Source organism: Microtus ochrogaster, unplaced genomic scaffold (assembly GCF_000317375.1).
Source record: "Microtus ochrogaster isolate Prairie Vole_2 unplaced genomic scaffold, MicOch1.0 UNK40, whole genome shotgun sequence".
In the NCBI taxonomy this organism is placed as follows: Eukaryota; Metazoa; Chordata; class Mammalia; order Rodentia; family Cricetidae; genus Microtus; species Microtus ochrogaster.
Window position 1 is genome coordinate 2,471,148 of NW_004949138.1, and position 16,225 is coordinate 2,487,372.

The 16,225-nt window shown below is 39.7% G+C and overlaps 1 protein-coding gene across 1 annotated transcript in view; it reads left to right on the forward strand.

Annotated features, from left to right (window-relative positions):
- Kcnh8 (potassium voltage-gated channel subfamily H member 8) overlaps positions 1 to 16,225 on the forward strand; it is a 484,346-nt gene that overhangs the window by 464,713 nt on the left and 3,408 nt on the right. Inside the window, exons 14-15 of the mRNA XM_005368749.3 lie at positions 682 to 788; positions 2,846 to 2,922. Of these exons, the coding sequence (XP_005368806.1) occupies positions 682 to 788; positions 2,846 to 2,922 (184 nt within the window). The remainder of the gene's footprint in view (positions 1 to 681; positions 789 to 2,845; positions 2,923 to 16,225) is intronic.

A 16,225-nucleotide genomic window follows, 5' to 3' on the forward strand; every position in this document is an offset into this window, starting at 1 on the left:
TTGTAGAGACAGGACCCCCTCCCATTCAGTCTGAGAATTTGTAGAGACAGGACTCCCTCCCCATTCAGTCTGAGAATTTGTAGAGACAGGACTTCTCCCCATTTAGTCTGAAGTTTAGTAAAGTTTCTGGTGGATGGCTGCTCTGCTTCTCTAATCTTTTAGGCAAGTTTTATTTGTCAGAACACAAATAAAATATTATACAACGTGTATGTGTGTTCTTAGCCTGGTTTTTAAGCCTGAGAATAAATAAGTCTAATTTCTATATCATCATTGTCCAACAAAAATAAAATGTAAGCTAAAATGTGAACCACATCTACAGCTTTAAAGTTTCGAGTTTCATATTTTAAAGTGAATAAGCCCTAAGTGCAGTCAACTTTGCTTCCACTTCGTGCTGTGCCATGTGTCCCATACACTGTAATTCTAATTGTGAAAAATACAGAAATCCTTAAATGACACACGCTTCTTTTTAAAACTTGTTTTCAAGCTCTGCAGAGCATGTTACAAACACAAAGCTAAAAGTCATGCCCCCAAGCGTTATCCCAGAAAGCAGTTACTGTGGGGCTGGCACCTTATGGCACCCGGAATTTAGAAATTGAATACAAGTGTCCTAGAGGTATTCTATAAATTCTGGAATTCATAAAGCTAAGTGCACAGTCAACTAATTTCCTGTACTTGACGCAGGATTGTTGATGGAACTGAAGATGGCAATAGCAGTAAGGAGACTCAGACTTTTGACTTTGGCTCTGAACAAATCAGGTCGGAGCCCAGAATTTCCCCTACCCTTGGAGGTAAGCACCTGTTAATCATCTTTGAGAATGATGTTTTCTCTAATGTGTGGTGTTTGACACTGTGGCCTTTTAATTCTATGGGTTATATAAGACACTTAGTGATTTGACTTGAGTCGGAGCCACTTCCAGGTACCAAAGTAATTGTTTGTCATTGCTCTCTAATCAGGCCCATGCCCACCATTTACCATCCTTGACAGAGTAATCATCAGGGGGTGCCCTATTTTCCTATTATACATCCAGATGAATTCACAAAACACTACCTAGCAGAAATATCATGTTTGTTTGTGTGCTCCAGAAATGTTGGTAGTCTCTAATCATTTATTTCATGAGAGGTTTTTTCTTCAGACTATCAGAATAAAGAACCTTGAAATGAAGTAAGACAGTTGACTCTGAGACACCAACCTGGAAGGACGGTGAATTAGTGTGAGGACATCTCCAACCTGAGCCCAATTTGACCTCTTTCCACTTCTGTCAATCTCATCCACAAAATGGATCTGTCAATATAATCAGGTCCAGAAATAAGAAATAAACTCTAAGGAAAGACAGAACACTGAAAGGCTGTTAAATACTTGTAGATAAAAAACAATGAAGAAAATTGGTATGTAAGACCTTGGCCCAGTCATTCCCTGCTTCTGACCAAATGTTAAGATCCTTGTGTTCCATTCTCCTGCTAGCTAGCCACTCCCTGCATAAGCCCAAACCTGAGGAAGACAAGAGGGAGGAAGCTCCGCTCTTTAGTAAATTTAGAATTTTATTGGAAATTAATCCTTTCTAGCACTCACTGCCTCCTGGGAAAACAGAGGGTCCACCTAAGACTTGATGCAACTGGAGAAAGAATAGAGTCTAAGGTCATTAACTCAACTAAATTTTGCATGTTGGCTTTACTTTGGAGCAACAGTCAAGGAAATAATAATTACATCAAACTGTTGTGTTTTCCACAAAAGCCAGTTGTGAATCTTAGCAGCAGCATTTTCCTCGTGACCTCCTAGGGGCCATGTACAGAGCCTTGGCTTTTCCACCCACCCACCTCTTAACTTCTTCCTTTTCCTTGTCCCATCATTAAGCCCCATGCTCAAATATTTAAGCAAAAATTTTTCTTTATTCTACTTTTTAAATGATTCTCAGTTCTGCCTAGACCTGTCCTTCTTCTATTATACATGTCCTTCTTCTTCTTATACCGTGTCTGAATTGCCACCAAATTTCTCTTGTCTTCATACTGCTTTTTAATGCAGAGAGAACATTTTAAAAGTATAAATGTATTTGTATGCCTCAACTTCAGTGCTTAAAAACTAGAACTTTTCATATCAGCCTTTATCATGAAATCCAAACACACTGCCTAATTGTCTTTAAATTTCTTTTCCCTTTGCTGGGTTCTTTATTCACTGATGTCTCCCATAAAGGAGCATTGGCCTATTGTATATGATGGGAATGGTCTGTTGACTGTCTGAAAACATCTCTATAAAATCAGCTCTCCTATCTACTTTGATCTGTTCTGAGTGATTTTTCTTCTTTGCAAACAAGTATTCTCTTCACAACTGATCAGTGGCAGACTAATTCTGTCACATCATCAAATCTTTTCCTTGCCAAAGACATGACTGATTTGTGCTTCTCATCCTGGACAGAGTAGGGAGAAGTAGAGAAGAGAACTCAGAAATGAGAGCAGTGGAGTGGGAAAAATATGAAGCATGCAAGAGAGATTAGTCCCTGAAACAGGACTGGAATGAAATGTTCTCAGGGGCAAAGCAAATTTCTTTTCCAATGGTCAGTGCGGGCGGCATAGGGAGTGACAATGAGAATGAAAAGACCCAGAGATACAGTGTTAGAACATGCTGATGGTGGTGTGTGGGCACACATGCAGCCAGTGCAGTCCCAACCACTGTGCTGTGAGTCTGCCCCACAAAGAAGGAAGAGATTTGTCTAGTCCTGGGAAGAAAAAACCCATGAGCTCAAGCAGCAGGGTTGTTTGAGGTGACAGCCTTCCTTCCACACTGAAGCCATCCCAAAGCCTGAATACACACTGTGTTCCTAAAGGCTACTTTGTGCATGCTGCTTTTCAGATGCAGAGATTGGAGCTGCTGTTCTGTTCATCAAGGCTGAAGAAACCAAGCAGCAGATAAACAAGCTCAACAGTGAGGTATGGAAAGAAGTATAACGATATATCATTTGTATTTTAATAAACAAAGCTATCCTGAAGATCAGAGAGTAAAACAGCTGCCCTGGTCAGCCTTATAGATGAGGCAGTGGTGACACACACCTTTAATCCTAGTAACCACACTAATTTTCATAGAAACCTGGTGGTAGTGGTACACACCTTTAATCCCAGCCCTAGACAGGAATATAAGATGGGAGGAGACAGCTCTCAGACACAGTCTCATTCTGAGATTCCTGGAGACAGGATTGCCATTTCAGACTGAGGTAGAGGTAGAAGCTAGTGACTGGTTGTTTTGCTTTTCTGACCTTTTGGTTGAAGCCCAATTTCTGTCTCTGGGTTTTTATTAATCATGTTACAAAGAAGGATATCAGAATTCTACCTAAAGCAGAAGCCCCCTGGACATAACTCACCAGCAAGCTCCATTTCCCCATGTATAAGTAGGGAGACAGGAATACATGCTCTTTAACCCATTGTCCAAACAGAAGTGACAGGCAGACAGCAAAGTGCAGTCCCTTACAGTACTCAGCAGAGACAAGTGGAAAAGGAAGCAACATGGCATTGGTGCCCATGCTCACAAAATCAAGCAGAAATACACCAACGAGCCCGAGGGCATTCCCCACTCTCCCTGCTCAGGGACCTGTGCAGAGCAGAGAGATCTCTCCATGGGTGAGCATCTGGCTTCCTATTCCCCCATAGGTGTTTTTGTAATAGCAACCTCTCTTACAAAAGAAATGGCTTATCTTCTAGATGTTCTGAAGGGTGCATTTTTAATATCTTTATTTGATTACTGTTTTCCCCCTTTTCTGCCATAGATCGATGAGCCAGCCTGCCCGAGAACAGGCTTTTAGAGAACACATTACCTGAATGGACTTGAATCTGACACCAGGCAGGGCCTCTTTGATGTTACAGTGCTTTCTACAACCTTGACAGCACGTAGCAACTTTTGTTTTCAGTATAAGTTACATTCTGAGCAGGCGTTTTATTTAACTGATATCCGTCAGTTTTAATGAGCTAAAGCAAGATTTCTAGTCCATGGGGGAATGTGACTTCTCCTTTTGGCCTAAGTTTTGCTTTTTCTCCAACACTCATTTCCTATGTAGCATTTTACCTCTCTTAATCTTAGGATTGTCCTTATAAAAGAAAATAATTTTTAACAACATTACTAAGATATATTTGGGTATTATAAAATTCATCCATTTTAAAATATGTGGTGGTTAAGTAAATTTTTGTCTTGTATTCATTTAACCATCACCAAGAGTCAGCTTTAGAATATGGTTTGTCTCTCCAGTAACACCTCTCATTCAGGTTGACATTTCATCTAGGAAACCATGCCTTGTGGAACTGTGGGCCTACTTTCTGATAGTTTTTTGGTTGCTTTCTCAGTTTTAATTGTCAGACCTCCGGGGACCTCTGATTGCAGGGACTACTCAAACATGTTCATCCCAAAAACAAAGAAAAGAAGGGCTGAGGGTCTTTAGTAGCCTAGCTATAGAGCAGTCTGGAGAGACTCACATGAAAATTCAGGAAGCTCTGGGATGCTTTTGGACCATGGGATGGACATGTGAAGAGGAAGAGGGTAAGAGAGTCCAGACTGAAGTTAGAACTCATACGTCATCATCCTGAATAGAACCAGCATGTGCTGTTAATTATGAGAATTTTATGAGTGAAATTCCTGTGAACACACAAACTTACAATGATCTGTAGTAACAGCCGGACATAAGCCCAGGTTCCTCCTAAACTTGGGTTTTCTCTTAGTGAAGATTTGTAGTCAGCTGCCACCTCTCCTTCCATCCCACTGTTTCCAAAGTGAAACAGTGACTAACAAGAGGGCATAGTATCAGGAGGACAGAAATGACAGTACAGAGAACTCCCTAACTGGACTGACATTTCTTAAATCATAGTGACTAGTCCAAACTATATGGGATCCCCCAAATAACATCCCACTGGAAACTACAGAAGACGCTGGAGAGATGTCTCCAATGTTAGCTATTAGGAACACTGGCTGCTCTTTCAGAGGACCCAGGTTTGGTTCCTGCCACACACAAGTGCACCTTTCAACTGCCAGCAAGTATAGTTCCATATGTTCCAGGACCTGTTCCAGCCTCTGTAGGTACCAGGCACACATGGTATGCAGACTAGAGATCTAAGATTTAAAAATAGAATGCTTTATAAACAGGAGGGGAAAAGAGCAACTAGACATATTGTTGGTAATTTGAATATCAGCATTCCTTTGCGCAGTTTCACGTTAGAAAGTGCCTGTCTAAAACTACCCATATTGCCAGTGGACTTCTTCCCACTCCCATTTGACACAAACATGAAAGAGTGCTAAATGTTTGATCTACTTCTTAACTAAATCTTAGAGTCAGTTATTCTTCTTGGGAAAGGAAGCTTATCTCTTCCGAGTGTGGACACTGTCCAAGTCAGGCTAAAGAATTATTGCTGTATTATTATTCTTTGATAATATGGCCCAGCAGTCTGTGTAAACAGAGATCCATTTTGAAAACAAAGGAGCCTTGCAATTCTAGATATTCCTCATTGTTCTTCTGTTGAGAAGTACTCATTGAAGTAAGAAGGACAAGATAAAATTATTGTGGACCAATCACCACCTTCCAAGGATTAGATTTTCCTTATAGTAAAATATTTGATTTCCTCACAGTTGTAGTTTAATTGAAACATAAAATATATAAGCAACTTTACCCTTTACACATAATTTAATGTATATAGCCTTGACCCTGTTTGTAGTGTATTAAAAGCCAATAACATGTACAGTGAGAATACAAAGTAGTTTCAAAATATGCACATATGTTTTCCTCACACCTCCTAAGAGTCATATTACTGATGTAGGACAAAACAAAACAATCAAGTCAACATCTAAGGTTCTGCTTTTTATAAATCCTACTTTTTGTAGATTGAACTGGTTGATTGTTTTACTTTTACTTTATACTTTGGTTACTCTCAAGCAAGAAATGTATTGGTAGTAAATGTGGAATTTACTGCATGACTCTTGTTTGTTACCAAAGTGCCAGACAACAGTATAGAGAATGTGGAGCAGACTGCAGGCACCAGGTGACTGCCAAAGCATTGATGAATCTGCATCTGATATTTGCTCTAAGATTTAGCATACAGGATGATCTGGAGCAATGACTCAGTGGTTAAGAATACTTATACTCTTCCAGAGGACTCGGGTTCAGTGCCCACCACCTATGTCAGCAGCTCATGAACCCTTATAGCCTCCTGCAACTGTAGCTCCTGAGGGTTTGATGCTGTCTTCTAGTCAATTTGGGTACCTGCATGTGCACGTGCACACACTCACATACATACATACGTACACACATACATGCACACACAAGAATAAAATGAAATAAATTATATATTATGTATATAACTCATACATAGGTATAATATTGTTTCCATTGTGTACATTTCATAATTAACTGATTAAATACATTTTAAATGTCAGAAAAGGCACAACATTGGCACTAACTTCTTTTCCCAGAACACTTGAGGAAATTTTTAAAGATGTAGGGCAGGCACCAGTATTAAACTGCTTTAGATTCAGTGCCCATGCTTTATAGTGCAGGGAAGCTGTGAAAACTCTTTGACAATTTCAATAAAAAGTCACTTCAGGGGCCATGGGCTGTAAGAGCGAAACACTACATTTCTGAATGGGTTTCAGGTAAATGCTACATGTGCTCTAGTTTCTCAAATTTGACTAACCCAGAAAGACATCATAGCAGTGTTGAAGGAAAAACTGCTTGAGCACAAAACATAAACACTTCTGAAAAAAAGAAGCTGCTGGAGGGAACCAATGCTGAGGGTCACACTCGGTCTCTTCTACAAGGTGGCTGTCTTCCCTGGTCTTGTACTGTTTTTCCCTTAGCGGGTAAGTGTTGTGGAGACCGCCTGTTTTGTTCCAGGCTGCACCAAAATAATCACATAGAAACTGTGTTATTTGCAAATTGTTTGGCCAATAGCTTAAGTGTATTTCTGGCCAACTCTCATACCCTAAACTAGCCCATCTCCATTAATCTGTGTATCACCATATGGCTGTGGCTTACCAGATAAATTTCTGGCATCTGTCTTCAGTAAGGCTACATGGCTTCTCCCTGACTCTGCCTTCTTTTTCCCAGCATTCGGTTTAGTTTTCTCCACCTAGCTAAGTTCTGCCTTGTTATAGGCCAAAGAAGTTTCTTTAATCAATAACAACAACAAATAAACAGAAGAACCTCCCATACCTTTTCCCCTTTTGTTTAAATAAAAAAGAAAAGTTTTAATTTTACATAGTAAAATTACATATAAAAAACAGGTGTCAAGCAAAATGACAGTTACAATATTTATATCGATTTTATCTTTTATCATAACTAAGAAAAACTATAATTGTAACTATCTATTCTTTAACTCCATCAAAAACCCTAGAAGGATATAATATTACCTAAGTTAACAGAAAGTGAATAGAAAGTTTATTGTAAGCAACTTCAAAACTCTAGAAATGACAAGAGACACCTTGCTGCCTGAAAAGTCACCCAAAGTTCTTCTGTATCTTTGGTACATCCAATCTTCAGCCCACAGGTCCATAGTATCCAACTGACTTTTCCATAAAGCAGGAAATTTTAAAGACAGTTCCACCTATATTGGCAGTTTATCAGTCACTTTCTTCTGTGTCCTGCAGAATGTCTTGGAGACTCTTTAATGAATCAGAAACCCTAAAGGACAGTCTTACCTTTATTCAAGTTCAGCAGTCTTTCTTTTTTCTGTGGGTCCTACATGTCCAGTTCATACAGCATGACATCAAGCAGTCCAGGCAAGAGTAGTTTCTTGTCCAACTGGCTAACCAACTCCATAAGGAACCTCTTCGATATCCATCATCCTCTTGACATAATTGGTGCTGCCAAGAGCAGATGTGTCTCATGTCATGAAAAGTCCTAAGTTATTAAAACATTTAAATGCCATATTCTGAAGCTCTCTGAAAGATTTGAAAAATACCTATCTAACTGAAATATATTTCTGTATATCTAGAAAACCTAACTAACATGACTACAAGCTTGACTATTATAGATGATTATCTATTAAACTATATTTCTTAATTATACATTACATTTCTAAATGAGCTGCACAAACACAATACCTTAGTCAAGACCAGAAATATACATATAACAAAATTGACCTTAAATTTGTATCAATAAAGCAAGATCCATACCAATGCAAATCTCTACAGCATATCAACATTTAAATGTAAACAGACATTGATAAACAATCATTTAGGGAATCTGTGCATAGTTCTCTCCAAACTACTTTCTTCTTTTTGTTGAGCAAAGTAATTTTTGGAGGTGTTCATGGGTGGTCTTGGTCCATCAAACCACATTAGTCTGGAAGAGATCCACAGATTCTTATCTTCTGTGGAAACAAAAGAACCTCTTTTCCAAACCAATATATCCTTAGACCTATATTTTGAAATTAAGATACCTTTAAAGCATATGTGTTGGTTTAGCTTAACAGTCCCCAGAACTAAATGTCTCTCTGCAGTCAAAAATTTCAAAAAAACAAAACACAGTAATGTACAATGCTGATTGGTCAGTAACCAGGCAGGAAGTATAGGCAGGGCAACCAGGAAGGAAGTAGAGGCAAGAAAGCAAAAAGGAGAATTCTTGGAGAAGGAAAGAGTCAGTCTACAGCTGACACAGAGGAAGCCAAACACAGAACAAGCAAGATGAGACTGCCTCACTGATAAAAGGTACCAAGCCATGTGGCAAACATAGACAAGAATAATGGGCTAATCTAAGATGTAAGAATTAGTTAATAAGAAGCCTGAGCTAATCAACCAACCAGAATTTTATTAAAGTACAAGTAACAAATCTTTACAAAGTACAAGGTCATTGTCCCACAGCAGGTAAAAAGATATACAATAGAAGTTTGTATGTGAACTTAACGAATGTATGGAGGATGTAGACACCAAATGTGAAGTATGGTGGCCTCTTGAATACAAGAGAACTGGATACTGGTTCCTTTTGTGTTAGAGCTTCCTAACAGGTACTTACACTATAACTTGACTGTGGTTTGGTCATTTATCTTTCTTCTTTTCAGAACTGTTACTTTCCAACTTTTCCCCAGTTTCAATTGGGCTCTCTTTTCATTATTAACTCTCAAGAGTTCTTTATGATTTGCAGAACCAAGTCCCTTATGAAGCACATGGTTTGTGATTTTCTCCTCTCATTTTGTAGATTGACATTTGACTCCCCTGAAACACATTGGTATTAATTGTAGAGAAAGCCAACCTGTCTTCATTTTTCTTCTTATGTTTTTGGAGTCATATCTGTGAGAAATCCAGTGTAATGAATATTTATTCCTCTCTTTTCTTCTCAGAATTTTATACTGTAGTCTCTTGGGCTTGTGCCTTTGATCTATTTTGGATTAAGTTGTATATATTGTATGAGTTTTGCAGTTAGCCTCATTTGTTCAAAACACTATTTCCAGCTGAGAGGTCTGAAAGTGATGTTCATAAATCAGTGGATTATGAATGTGATGACTAGTGCATGTGTTACTCTTCTGGTTGCTATAACCAAATATCTGACAAGAAACCTTGCTAAAAAGGGACATTTGTTTGGTTTGGAGTTCATGAGGAAGGTACAGTAGCAACTGAGTGAGGTGACCATTACATTGCATTCACAATCAAAAGGCTCAGGAAATTAATGCTGTTGCTCAACCTGCTTCTCTTTCTATTCACTCAGGGTTTCAAGTCCATAGGACACTGACAGCCACATGTAAAATGGATCTTTTCTCTTTAAGTAGTTTTTCTAGAACTACTTAAACACATAAACATGCCAAAGGATCATTTCTATTGCAATTCTAGCTCCAATGAAGCTGACAATTAAGATTAACTATTGCAGTTTACCTCAGAACATAATTTTTTTTTTTACTTAGAGTCTTTCTAGAAAACTCAGCATAGTCTCAAACTTATGGTCCTTCTGCTTCAGTCCCCTGAGAGGAAGGAGTGCAGGTGTGTACTACCATACCTAGCTATTTCTGGCCTCAAAATTATATTATGCTGACTATGTCTATCTGTATCCCAGCTCTTTGCTGTCTTTATTACTTTGCTTTGTAGCAAGTTCCAAAATGGAAAGATAAGTGCCCTCAATTTTCAGTCTCCTCTTTCAAGATAGCTTTGGTAGTCCAGGACTTTGTGCCAACTTTAGAAACATCTGTTTCTACAAAAAGGAGAGTATGCTTTCTTTTGTAATGCTATTTTATTTATTGTTTTAAATTTCATACATGTATACAATCTGTCTTGATCACATTAGTCTCAACTAATCTCAGAATGACTGATCAAATCTCATCTCCCTCCCAACTTCATCCACACCATTATTTATTTACTTACTTATGAATTTAACCCACTGAGTCCAGTCTGTGTTGCCCATATATATACATTGCCATGGTGTCATCCTACTGGTGGCCACAATCCCAAAGCACTTGTCTTCCTCCAGCAGCCATGACGTGCTAATAGTTCCTGAAATGGGGTGGAGATTTGTGAGCCCCTCCCCATACCATGCTGAAATTTAAAAAAAAAATTGAGAATTTCATATAATGTATTTCAAAATTATTCAGCCCCATTCTTCCTCCTAACTTCTAGATCCACTTCTACCTCCTACCCCTTACATAAGGTCCTCTCCTTTTATTTCATCCCCTTCAACTCCAATTTACGCTGCCCATATGATCCTGGGTATGGGGACATCCATTTGAGCATAGTCCACTTACCAGTAGCCATACCCATAAAGAAAACCAACCGTCCCTCCCTAAGAAGCTACCAGCTGTCCACAGCTCCCCAGTGAGGAGGGTTCTTGTCAACACCTTCCTGCTCCATGCTGAAATGCTGACCCTTCCTACCCCAGTAACTATGAACTGTACACAGTCTCCAGTTAGGAGGGTTCTTGTCAACACCTTCCTGCTCCATGATAGAATGTGACCCTCCCTCCCCCAGAAGCTACCTACTGGCCTCTGCTCCCCAGTGAGGACAGTTCTTCTCAATCTTCTCAACACCTTCCTGCTCTGTGCTATAATGATGAATGACTTGATCTTGTACTGGTTTTATGCAGGCACCCAAAGCTGCTGAGTCCATGAGTGTGAAGGCCCCATTAAATCAAAAAGGCACTCCTTTTCTTGAGTCCTCCCTGACCTCTGGCTGTTATAATCTTTCTGCACACTCTTTCATGATGGCCCTTGAGCCTTGGGAGGAAGTGTGATATTGATATCCATTTGTGACTGACGACTCTGATGACGTTTATTCTTTGCACTCTGAACAGCTGTGAGTTTCTGTGTTAACCACCATCCACTGCCCAAAGAAATGTAATCTCATGACTTCTGAGATCTGTACTATTCTACAGGCAGATAGACAAATTTACAGGACAATTTGATGCTATATCCATTTAGCAGAATAATAAGAGTGAGTTCACTTTGGTCTTGACCAGCAACTGCTGTGTTCCCATGTAAAACAGCCATGTCAGATCAAGAAGACAACACTTCATGACACTTCTCTCTAGCCTACAACTCTTAGGTTCTTCCTGTGATGTTTCCTCAATTTCTGGAAGTAAGTCTATTGCCCATGAGCCTTAGTGAGGAATACTGTCATCTGAAGATCTTCTCATTCATGAACTAAGGATCTCATTATGTATCTAGGGTTTTTCCAAGCAATATTTTAAAATTTTCAGTTCCCAGCTTCAGACCTACATGTTTCACACATACTAAGTTCTACCATTCCTTTGGTTCTACCATAGATGAAACTATTCTTAGTAGTTTTGGGGTAGTTCTGGACCTTAAAAGTTCCCCAGACCCCTAGTCAATGGATTTCTTATAAAAGACTCACACGGGAGAGATGAGCAGACTCCTTGTTGTTAGACTTTGAAGCACCTATACTCTATGAAGGAATACAGTAGTATATTGTTTGCCATCTTTTTCTGAGAAGACAAACAGGAAAAAATCAAACATTTACATTTTTTTCCTGTATTGAATGGGAAGTCAGATAACCTGTAAGGAAACATCTTTTTATAAAATTACTTCAGCTAAGTGAAACTGTATGATTGAATATACTGAGACTTGAATCCCATTGCATTTCTCATCTTCCCCTTCAAGGCCATGCCTGCCAACATCACAGTAAGAAAGCTGCCAGGAGCCATGTGCACACAGCTCAACACCACCTAGAGATTCACCAACAGGACAGAGAACAAGAGGGGTTATCCAAAGGATGCAATTCTGTAGAACTGGGTATTAACTACAGGAACTGAGAGCCGATTGGGCTACAATGAACTGGGAGGATGGGGTGGTAGGCAAAGGACACAAGGTTTCAGTTGGACAAAGAAAGGTGATCAGGGAATGTACTGTTTGGTTATAGTTAAGCATGTGATTATTTGTGTTTGTGTGTGTGTGTGTGTGTGTGTAGTTAAGCATGTGAGATTCGTATGTATGTATGTATGTATTATTTAGGTCCTACATCATAGTACTTCTGGGAAAATGATGCAGTGGAAGGAGGGAGACAGGTAAAAATACATCAGTGGAGGTGATTAAACACAACAGTAGTAAACAATGTACTTTAGAAATATAGGCCAACAAGGAAAGAGAAGTTCTAAGGAATCCTGGATGTGAGTGAAATAAGGAAGTGTGGTAAATTGGTGGTTCCTTTCTTCATTGTGTGTCAAGGTCAATGCAGTGTGTGGATCATGCTCTGGGCAAGTTTGATGCCCCATGCTGTGTAACAAGAGGGGATATCTGCGGAACAGTAGAGACATTTCCAACACTCCTTCCAGGTCCTAGTGAACTGAGACTTTAATACATGATCCTGGCACAAAAATAAAAGAGGGGAGTCTTTGGATGCTCTGGTGCAGGAGTAGAGAACTGAGTTTCTTGGGAGCACAGATAGTTCTTTCCTCCCTCCCTTTTTCTGACAGGACTTGGAGAAAAAAGGAAATGTTAGTGTGAGCACTTTGCTGAAAAGATGGTGATGGTGAGCTGCTTTGGCCAACAGGTTTAAATTCAAGACTGCTGGATTTTCATCCGGGAGAAGGAAGAGGAGGACAAAGAATAGGAAGGAAGAGGAAGAATGAAAAAGGAAAAAGTGAATGGACAAAAACATACATATGGAGAATACACATCAAATAATGTTCATTTTATACATTCTCTCTACCTTAATCAGAAGTCCACATCGGCATAGCCTCCTCATGTACAAAGTTTCACAAAAACAAATATGATAGAAAAGAGGTGGGGCTTGGGAAGATTTTTATGTTTTCTAATATGAGTGACAAAAATATAAGGGTTTTAGGTTGCTGTTGGGGTAAGAAGAAAACTTGCCTTTGTCTGGTCAAGATGATTTTTTGGCTGTATTACTTCACTTCACAGTGCTCTGGCACTAAGTTCTATGCTGAAGACACAGCTCTGTAACTGGACAATCCCACACAGAAAGCAGCCTCAACAGTCTTCATCGGCAATTCTATTTTTCTTAATCAGGTGGTGACTTGAATTCTACCACGCTCAAAAAGTAAACTCTTTGTTTCTTATGCTTGATCAAAGCTACTGTCTTCTGTATCTTAGAATAGACTCAGCAACCCAGCAGGGGCCGGCACACACCACTGCAATAAAATGTATTGTGTTTTCTGTGGAAGTCACTACCCTGTCAGTGTCATCCTTGTTTCCGCCTTCAGGGGATGCTGTCTCTTTTTGTGGCAACTGACTTTGTCCTTGAAAAGAGATTATTTCCCTCACGGAACTTTAATAGGGTCCCAGGGCGTGTCCCTGGGCACACAATGATGGAATTTTCCCTCACATCACTTGAAAGTTCTATTTTCTTGACTTCTCTGTTGTTTTTAGTTCCAGCTAAGACAGTAATTTGCCTTTTGGAACAGTTGTATGTGTTGATGTTTCTGGAGTCAGTGGAGTCCATGGGTTCCCTTCAGAGTTCATGGACTCAAGGTTGTCGTTATTGTACAGTATAAGTTAGATGTCAAGAACACAGCTCTGAATAAAAGGGAAATTTTCATTTTGAAAGCTAGAAATGCATTTATTTTGAATAATAGTGTTTACCCTATAGCAAATCTTTTGTTGTTGTTTATATAATTTTCTTTGAAGAGAATTTACTGTTTAATCATTCTGGAATTGTTTCCTGAGATTACACTATTTGCTTATCTGATATTGAATTGACAGTCTATATAACTCTTATCCATGAGCAATGGTCTGTATCACTGTGCTCTGTGGAGAATTCTAAACACATTAGCAAGCACTTTCTAGCTCCTTTAGAATCAGCACAATAGCATACTGCAGCAAAAGATAAGGCCTGAGTTCTAAACCAAACATGTCTCTTATGAAATGAGTAATCTTAAAAACACCATCTGGGAGGAGAAGAGATGGTTCAGCAACAAAGAAAGCAATGGACTATTGCAATGGATAGGAGTTCAATTCCTAGAACCCATGTCAGGGGCTCATAACCACCTGTACCTCCAGCTCCAAAGGATTTGATGCTCTCTTCTGGTCTCTGAGGTTACCACACGCATATGCATACACAGACACACACAGATACACACACACAAACACTTGTCATTTTTATAAAACATTTATTTCTGGGCCTCAGTCTTCTGCTTCACACACTGAACGGTGTCTGTCTTAATGTTTTTGGTTAGTTTGATTATAAAAATGTTACATTATTATATTAGTTAAAATTTTCACTGAACTCTGTAGTGCCTAATATACCTAAAGTTTAAAAACAGTCTGCCAATTCTCTGTCTTTATCCAGTTCTGAATGAAAGGTCAGGTGGGCTATTTTAGTTAGGGTTTTTATTGCTGTGAAGAGACACTATCACAGCAAGTCTTATAAGGGAAAACATTTAACTGTGGTTGTGGTTCCCTTACAGTTCAGAGGTTTAGTTCATTATCATCAATGGAAGGAAGGGCAGCATGCAGGCAGACAAGGTACTGAAGATGTAGCCAAGCTTGCAGGAGAATTGCCTTTAATCTGTCAATCATGTTTTAAATAAACGCTGATTGGCCAGGTAGGAAAAAATACAGGCGGGAAAACCAGACAGAAAATAGAAATGATGTAATGAGAACAGGAGAATTCTGGGAAGGAGGAAGTTGATTCCTCCCACTCCTGCCCAGACCACTGAAGCAGCAGGATGTGACCTGCCCCACTGAAAAAAGGTACTGAGCCACATGGCTAACATAGATCAGAAAAATGAGTTAATCAAGATGTGAGAGTTAGCCAGCGAGAGGCTAGAGCTAATGGGCCAATCAGCTTATAATTTATGGAGACCTATGTGTGATTTTCTTTGGGGCTTGCTGACTGTGGGGAACTGGGCAGGACAAAAAACCCCAACAAACAAGCAGGCCACCATTCATGTTACACAAGCTTCCTACATCTTGAGGAAGGGATTGGTTGTACTCGGTATGGCTTGAGCATATATGAGAGCTCAAAGCCCACCTCCACAATGACACACTTCCTCCAACATGACCACGCCTACTCCACCAAAGCCACACCTCCTAGTCCTGCCACTCCGTTTGGGGACCATTTCCTTTCCAACCACCACCTAGGTATCCTGACTGAAAGCTCAACTAATCCACCAATTCGAATGAGTTTGATTCGGAAATGGGCTCACTGACCACAGAGAGAGCCGTTCAGATGTCCTTTCAATAATTCCATTTGGTGGCAGAATATATCCTAAAACGCTGATAGTGGAGCTGAGGATTCTATAGAACCATCAGCTCATCTGTGGGGCAGGGATTCTGTCACACTGAGTGGTGTGAGCCACACATGCAGAACTGGAGAAACTGCCAGGTCCTTTATACTCACCCTTCCTCTCCACAGGGAGATTGGAAGGAACTGTTCCATTTCCAGCAGTTGCAGATCCACAGAAAACAAACGAGAGAAGCACCTGTTTGCTTCCCTACAGTTTCATACCAACACAAAGAGTTTGGGTCTTGAAATTTCAGCCACTATGTTAACAGCTGGTGGCCTGGAACCACAGAATGACTTCTTTCTAGACATTTCTAAATGCTTAAGATGAGTAGTGCCACCTCCTGTTGGGACTGCAAAGGAGAGCTGGCTTCAGAATGCTCTCACCAGAAGTGGATTGGATGAATTAGGAATGTGTAGACAATGAAAATAAAGTTGTCTAAGCAAACAAAAGGAACTGACTGGGGAGAGAGGAGGGAGAGTGAGAGATTTAAAGGGTATATCCATCATAAAATGCACATTTGTACAAAGACTGGATATATAGATAATTTTTGAATGTGTGTGTGTGTGTGTGTGTGTGTG